At 37.7% G+C, this 8302-nt stretch overlaps 1 protein-coding gene across 1 annotated transcript; it reads right to left on the minus strand.

The window, feature by feature from the left end:
- Window positions 1-224: 224 nt before the first annotated feature.
- On the minus strand, window positions 225-3406 carry LOC130410080 (metalloproteinase inhibitor 4-like). The gene is made up of 5 exons (XM_056734493.1): window positions 3224-3406; window positions 2835-2908; window positions 1309-1411; window positions 998-1119; window positions 225-669 (listed from the first exon to the last, which is right to left on the minus strand). The coding sequence occupies exons 1-5, from the start codon at window positions 3345-3347 to the stop codon at window positions 499-501; spliced, it is 594 nt and encodes a 197-aa protein (XP_056590471.1). The 5' UTR covers window positions 3348-3406; the 3' UTR covers window positions 225-498.
- Between the last annotated feature and the right edge of the window lie 4896 nt (window positions 3407-8302).

Genomic DNA, 8302 nt, shown 5'->3' on the forward strand with positions numbered 1-8302 from the left:
GAAGTGTTTTGATATTAATTTGGATGCTGAGTCATTTCATACATTGCCAAAACTGTTGTTTTGACCGGGAGTCTCCAGTTTATTTTTTTATCATGGATATGCTTGTAACATTGTCCGCATTTGAGACCCGTGATCGCGAACCAGGGATTTACATCAGCAGCTTATTAAACATTGTGGTGTCTTTTTAAAGCTGTCATTTTCATATCATGCTTTTAGACATGTTGCTCAATATTCATTTTTATTGAAGTCAAAGGTACAGAAAAATATCCTGATTTAACAAATCATGTTTACTATTCATATTACAATCAAATAGAAACACGTACATTTTGTGTTTAATTTGCCGATGGAAACAGTAAGTGGGGGAAGAATAGGATCTTTCCTCTCTCAGAGTTAAAATAGCAGTTATATTGAGTAAAAAGAATTCAGAAACTGAATTAGTTTTAGAAAGAACAACATTTCTCCAAATATCTTCTTTAAGAAGGAGAAAATGCTGGTCTTTTAGGCTTTGCACAATGCATTTTCATCAACTTTTGAACGTGGCATGTACCAGCTACAGATGCCGTCACTGTCCCTCAGACAGACGTACTCCCGAGACTGAGGGGAGTTGATTTCCCACTTACATTCACTCTTAGATTGGGGACAACATGGACTGTCAGAACACGTAGAGATCTGTGGAGAGGACAGTTTGACATTGACATGAGTTTTGTGTTTTTAAAGGAATAGTTCATCAAGACCATACAGTTTAATTTCAGTTATAAACTTTCGTCATCCTCATGTTGCTCCAAGAGATGCAAACTACAGTTTAGCGTTGAAAGTCTCTAATGACAGAAATAATATCTTTGGGTGAACTTTCTGTTTAATAAATGAAAAAAAAACTCTCTTTAATGGAGGCTTGCCTGACAGAGGTTGGCTGATTCATGAAAATATGCCATTTTGGTAGAAAATTGTGAATACCAAAGTAAAATTTTGCAAGGTTTTGTATGCTGTATATCATTACCGTGCAGTCACAGCCCATCTTATAGGTTTGTGTGAGGTTTTCTTGTTCCGTTAAGGAGAGATGTTCCCATCGATTGACAAGGTTACACAGCCCCACCTCGATTCCATCTTTAAGCTGGTTCCCTTTAAAAGAAAAAGAAAAAAGAAAGAATTTGGAAATTTGATGTGAACTTTTTATTTGTTTGAGAAATTCAGCATTTGACATCTTTTGATATCATAAATAATGCACAGTGAGTAAATGGGATATGAAAGAGAAAATAGAGAGCTGCTTTTATGGAAAGTTTAGATTCAAGTTGAGAAGCAGAGGTGTACCTGAAAGCACGTATCTCCCCTGATCCAGTGTGATGCCACATGATGATTGTGGATCTGTGTAGACGTATTGAATTCGTTTTGCCATGATAGAACCTTTCAATACCTGAAAAACATATTTTTATTATATTTTGTATTGGTAGTATTTTATTGTGAATATTCTGCAGACTTGAAATGTGTGATACTCTTTCTTTTTCTTTTTCAAGATAAATATTCTGTAGTTAAAAGACTAACATTATCTTGGGTCCGTGTACCTTCATTTAATTTTCGTTTTAGAAAGGCAATTTAAAATACAAAAAAGGACCCTTGTTTTTCCCTCTGCATTACTGGGAACGCCAACAAAACTCCGTTGGATTTAACGTGTGTTAGGTGCTTGATCTTAGACCCCTCTAATGATACCGATTGGTTTGTTTTGAGCGTGTCGAAAAGTTGCTATGTGATGTCCTGAATCTCTAATAAGTTACTAAAAACCCTCATCTGAAGGTTTATAAAGGCTAGCGATAAAAAACAGACCAGTGTTGTCTCGTTCCCCACTTAACGTAAAAAACTCTTATTCATTCAGTGATTTGGTCAATTGTACCCTGAGTTTGGGATCGTTTGTGTGACTGATTATTATATTATGCTCTTTCGTAGGGCTAGTTTTGTAGTTTTTAATCATGATTCATAAGAAAGTCGTGAATGGTTTAAGTGACCAAGTAAAATTTTAATGCGTTTGGCTCTTAATGGCAACACTGAACTGATATTTGATTAAAATTACACTTATACATACTTTTGTCATCTCCATAGACTATTAAGGAAACAACTTCGTGGCTTAATGTACCGAAACAACGACCATAAATAACAAAACTACTACACAGTTTTTAACCACTGACACGTAACACATCAATACCAGAAAATGTTCTGTCGTATCTTATCGTTGCATTGAGACACGTTATACGCTTTATATAAGTTTATAGAGCTTCCTTTATAAAGTTTCTTTATAAACTTGTTTTAGAGAACATCACGTGCTACAGTCGAAACTGTGCAATGTATTCATTTAGTGTCTTAACATTAATGTCTTAACTTTAATGTCAATGTTAAATCATGGAGTCTCACAATAAAGCTCGGCTCTGTTGAACGGAAAAAGTGTTTTTACGTGGACCATACAGGTTTAATGATATACATTTCCAGTCAAGGGGAAAGGATCGTTTGTTTGGGCTAAATATAGACTGTGACTTTCCCCACGCTGAAGGCCACGCCCCCAGATACGACACACAGACCAAGTCAGTGACGTTTTTGTGGGCGTTCCCAGTTATGGCGTTTAGTAAATTGGAAAGTGAGTATTTTTCGTTTTCAATGGATTTTCTTTTCTGTAAATGACAGAAGAACCGCAAAATTGACTCGTGACCAGAATCTACACAGACCGAGACCTTTCTCACTCCTGTTTGTTCAATTTCAACTGAAAAACAAATGACCAAAAGATACACGGACCACTTGCATTAAATTGAATTAATTCTGATTCATTTGAGAAATGTGGTTAATTAGCTCACCTGGATTATTTTGATTTTATACCGAAATAAGTTGTTAACAGAACCCCCCTTTCCGGATACGTCAGCTAATATCACTGATGGAAAATAAAGTGGCATAAATGTTAGAAATGCTGTTTTGTATAAACATCCTGAACATGACTATACAGCTCTGTGGCGTTTTCACACACTCACTTATATATTGTTAATATAAAATATTTAATTATTGTCAACATTCAACTGTGGACATTGTTGTTTGTTTCTGAATCAAGAACATATCCAGCACATACTGTAAATAGTACTTTTACACTTGCTTGATTAGAAATACAGCATTTCCTTGAGCTACATATGTTCTGCGCTTTACAAAATTTCATTCAAGAATTACATTGGAAAAGATATTAAATTTGACGTACCCATTTCAGAAGTGCAGAATTGATGTTGAGGGTGTAGGGCACAGCGGCAGCTCTCTGCTGTCTGTATATTCAGCCCTACAGACAAGAAGATCAGCACAACACCCAACAGTTGGACGCCCATCATGTACAGCAGAAGTCAAATGATGCTTTCTGAGGATCAGGTCTGAGCTACAGGCTGTGAAACAATTTCTACTTTTCTCTCGATGGAAGTGGATGATTTTTATAGTTCACATGTCTGAGGGAGGGATCTGCCACTCCTACCAAATAAACTCCTCCCACATTCTTGTGTGTTGATGAATTAGTCCTGCATATTAAAAGCTAAAATACTAGAATACAATTATGTATAATGCCATGTGTTGTGTGGTGTAAAACAGTGTGTAATTTATTACGAGTTGGTGCATTTTTATTCATTGTTTAACAAAATTAACATTAATTATATGGGAATATGGCAGGAAAGTTAAAATCCTGTTTGTCTGGGACACTGGTCTGTGTGTGTGGGACACAGTGTTTCTTAGTCAGGAGTGCCAAAGTGCTCTAAGTGGAAATAGTCTATACTTTATTTCACATCTAATTGAATTTCACTGTAAAATAAACGTAATTTTACATAATTTTACAAAACCAATGCAAGTCAATGGTTACCTACATTTTTTTGCCATAAAATTTCTGAAAAAAAATCTTTTGTGTTCTGCAGAAGAAAGAAAGACACATAAGTGTGAAATAAAATGAGGGTAAGGAAATTATTTTTATTTGATTTTGGTGATCTTATCCATTTAATTTACTTTAGTACTGAATATGTTAAATTCAATTTACGTCCAATCCACTGTTTTATAAAACTTAATAACCTAGATTATAAATCTGATAGCAGTATTATTAGCATGTATTATTTGTGATCTGTACTTCACTCTTGCACCATTTTAACTGAAAACATTTTTAAAGGAAAAATAGTACTTTTGCTCCCTACAATTTCATTGACGCTTGAAAAGCATTTTTGCAGATCATTTTCTGACATTGCTCCTAACAAACCAAACCAGTTGTGGATATGCCATGTATTGCGCCAATGATATTTGGTTAAACATACAATATAATGAACCAAATATGTTAATTGTTCGCTGGGAATTTATGACCCGCCTCGTCAATTACCACACGCAGTACCTTGATGAATGCGGTGAATGAGGGTGTGATATGTGGTAAAGGTTTTGTAAGACCTTAAACACCAAGTATTTAGTCAGGCCGAACAAGCCAGGCCCATAGGTCAGACGCGAAATACCAAGGATTTAGTGAGAGCCTATCATGTACACGAAGTCGGGGCGGTAAGCACCCTAGCTAACTACACAATGGGACACTGATAATACATTTTTCTGTGACGTGACAACTGTATCTTATCAACAACAGGCAGAACTGACATCTCTGACTATAGTTACAATTACAAGTTACATATCATTAAATAAGTGTTCTACTGTGTAGCGTTCTAAGTTTGACAGTGTGAAAAATTTAGTTTTTGATTGATCTCCTGTAAGGGAACATATGCTGCATCCCAATTCACCTACTTACACTATGCCCTTAACGTATGTAATGCTTTTGTTATGTAAAAGTATATCCATTAGTGCGCAGCAAAATAAGATGCATACAGTTGCTTCTGTTCCCTAGACAACACTGTGATTGATAACAGTCACAAAAATCAATATACAGCCCTTTGCATTTCAGTATGTTTTATTCATCATTTTTTTTTGTAATGTTTTCTATATACTTACATTTATAAATTCAGTGAAGCATCACTTATTTCATTTTATTGATGCAGTGTAGCCTCACTAAACTCGCGTTGAGTTCTGGGTAATATCAGTCGTTTGAGTATCCATGGATCTGCACTTAGAACTTTCAATAGAAAACATTAGACCATCCAGGTACATTAATAGTACTCATTTCAGCATACCATGAATTGAGAAATACTCATTCTAATTTCAAAAACTCTTTAGGACTGATAGTATGCGAATTGGGACTCAGCTAGTGAGAGCATCAATATTCACTGGTTTTTGAGTTGCATTGTGGGAAGTTTAAGGGAGCGAATGTACCGGAACACACTCACAAATGGGACAGTCTTTAAAATGAAGACTCTCTGATCAGTGCCCGGACTACTGAACAAGTGAACTGATTTCGTAGCGCACACGTCTTCAACCCTGTTCCTGGGGACCCACTGTCCTGCACATTTGGTTTTCAAACTGCTTCAGCATACCTGACATGTAATTTTCAGGTGATCCTGAAGAGCTTGATAAGCTGGTTCGGGTGTGTTTGATAAGAGTTGAGCTAAACCAGGGGTGCATTCCAGTCCAAATTGTTACGCAGTGTCTTTTTACACTTGAGGACAAATAGCCCATCTTGTTGGCAGAGACAAATGGCACTAGCTCCACCCACCAATATGTGATTGGAATTGAGAAAGTGTAAGAACAACATCATTTCAAACAGAGACTCCAGTGGGATAAGGTGTAAAGTCTGTATAGCTTTGAGACCAGCACTGAAAACGCTCTTTTACCTTTTCTACCACAATTCTATCACAGTACAGATCATGTTGTGTTATGAAATTTGAGGAGGAAGAACCCAATTGAAGACAGCAAGGAAGGGTTTAAGAAAGTGTTTGATGGAACAAAACTCTCACACTCTATTGTTGAGTCCACAAGTTTCAACTAAAAAACAATGGGCCCCACAACCACCAAAGCCTCTGGGTCAACCTAGCCAGTCTGTTCCCTCTGAAAGAGCTCTCCGGCCTCTGCCGCAACGCCAGGGATCACACCAACCCACAAATGCTGGAGATGGACTAAACAAGAGCACTGGTAACTGATATGAATTGGGTCCCCGCTATGATAACAGCAACAATCTCAAATACTTACAGAACAAGTGTGAACCCAGTGTTCCTTTCATGTTCCCTGTATCTGTCCTGATAAGTAAGCAAAAAACTAAGGCCCTTTCTAGTCATATGGCAAACCTATCTAATCTACTGCCTATTAGATCATCACTCTGAGAATGACAGACGTAAAAAACATTACAGTTACTATGAAATTAGGACATTTAAACATCCATTCACTAAAAAACAAATCCTTTTTGATTAATGACCTCATCACCAGCAACAATCTGGACTTCATGTTTCTAAATGAAACTTGGTCAGATAACAGTTGTAGTACAATCCTCAATGAATCTGCCCCCCCCCTCAAACTTTACTTTTATAAATGTTTGTAGAGCTATTAGGAGAGATGGAGGAACAGCTGCTCTATTTAAAGATCTCTTTCAATGCAAACAAGTGTTACCTGGTGATTGCCTGTCCTTTGAATAATTGAGTATTGTATGGAGTAGGCGCACCATGCATTCTCTTTACAATTATTTACAGACCTCCTAAATAACCCTTAAGTCTTTGTTGATGACTTAACAAAACTGCTATCAGCTATTTCCTCAGAATTAGACTGCTTTTTATTGCTGGAGATTTTAATATTCTGTCATGATTCCGCAATCGGGGGGCACGGTGGCTTAGTGGTTAGCACGTTCGCCTCACACCTCCAGGGTTGGGGGTTCGATTCCCGCTTCCGACTTGTGTGTGTGGAGTTTGCATGTTCTCCCCGTGCCTCGGGGGTTTCCTCCGGGTACTCCGGTTTCCTCCCCTGGTCCAAAGACATGCATGGTAGGTTGATTGGCATCTCTGGAAAAATTGTCCGTAGGGTGTGAGTGTGTGAGTGAATGAATGAGTGAGTGTGTGTGCCCTGCGATGGGTTGGCACTCCATCCAGGGTGTATCCTGCCTTGATGCCCGATGACTCCTGAGATAGGCGCAGGCTCCCCGTGACCCGAGGTAGTTCGGATAAGCGGTAGAAAATGGATGGATGGATGGATTCCGCAATCCTGTCATGTTTATTCTTGTTCTTGCAGAGAGTCATGGAGTCATATGTTGCTGTTTGTATTATGCCTTGTCTGCCAAGTTCCTGTTACCTTGTGTCTTGTAAGTATAGTTTAGTGTTTGTATTAAGTGTATGTTTTCTTAGTCTAGAGAGATTTGTCCTTGTATTAGTTAATAGTTTATCAGTTTTAATAGTCATGTTTTCCCCCCTCGTGGGTTTTTGATTTGCCTTTTTGTAGAGACTGTTACATATTAATAAATATCTGTTGAACCCCTACCATCTCCTCTCCTGCCTGCATTTGGGTTCTCCTCCCTTGTCAGCCATGTCAAACCATGACATATTCATGTAGACAAGACAGAAAACAACACAGCAAATAAACTCTTAAATGTTTTAAACACTTTTGGTCTGATCCCACACACAATTGTGGACATACTCTGGATCTGTGCATTAGCAAAGGTCTAAATATTTCCTCCACTTTTCTTAGATATGTGGCACTGTCTGATCATTTCTGTTTTATCTTTGATATATCAATCAGTCCTGCCACTGAAGATAGACTTGTCTCTGTAAAAAGGAGGTTCGTAAAGGAGAACACCAGCTGTTTATGAATGCTATGTTTTTGTCACCACATATATCTGCAGACTCTATGGATGTTCTCCTCGATAGCTCATGGATCATGACAGAACATCATGTTTATGTGGAGAGAGGCATTTTGTCCTAATTGGCATTCACATGCTCTCTCCAGGTCTCGTCTCTTGATGAATTGGGTTCTTGTTTTGTCTTTTATTAAAGTCTTATTTAACTTACCCCCTTACCCCCATCTTCTGTCTCTCACCTCACCCGATAATCATGACATCTATAAATCACTCAATGGTCTAGGAGTTAAATACATTCAGATATGCTTATTGAATATAAACCAAACAGACTTCTCAGATCATCAGCATCAAGCCAGTTAGAGATAACAAGGGTTCACTCAAAACAGGGCGAGTCAGCGTTTAGCCATTACGCCACCAGTAGCTGGAATCTGCTTCCAGAAGACATCAGATGTTCACAAACAGTAGCTACTTTTAAATCCAGATTAAAAACACACTTGTTTAGCTGTGCATTCACAACCTGAGCACTGTGCTGGATAATAGCAACGTCATTTCTATTTCTAATTCATGCTTCCTTTAAGACTTAACATATTTTATTCATAAAGTGGCTTG

This window comes from Triplophysa dalaica, chromosome 21 (genome assembly GCF_015846415.1).
Source record: "Triplophysa dalaica isolate WHDGS20190420 chromosome 21, ASM1584641v1, whole genome shotgun sequence".
Taxonomy (NCBI): Eukaryota; Metazoa; Chordata; class Actinopteri; order Cypriniformes; family Nemacheilidae; genus Triplophysa; species Triplophysa dalaica.

Coding starts and splice junctions, on each gene's coding strand:
- LOC130410080 (XM_056734493.1), bottom strand. CDS start 3,347: ATGATGGGCGTCCAACTGTTGGGTGTTGTGCTGATCTTCTTGTCTGTA. Junction 1,412..2,834: donor ATAAAATCAAAATAATCCAG/GTGAGCTAATTA, acceptor TATGTTTTTCAG/GTATTGAAAGGTTCTATCAT. Junction 670..997: donor AGATGGGCTGTGACTGCACG/GTAATGATATAC, acceptor TCCTCTCCACAG/ATCTCTACGTGTTCTGACAG.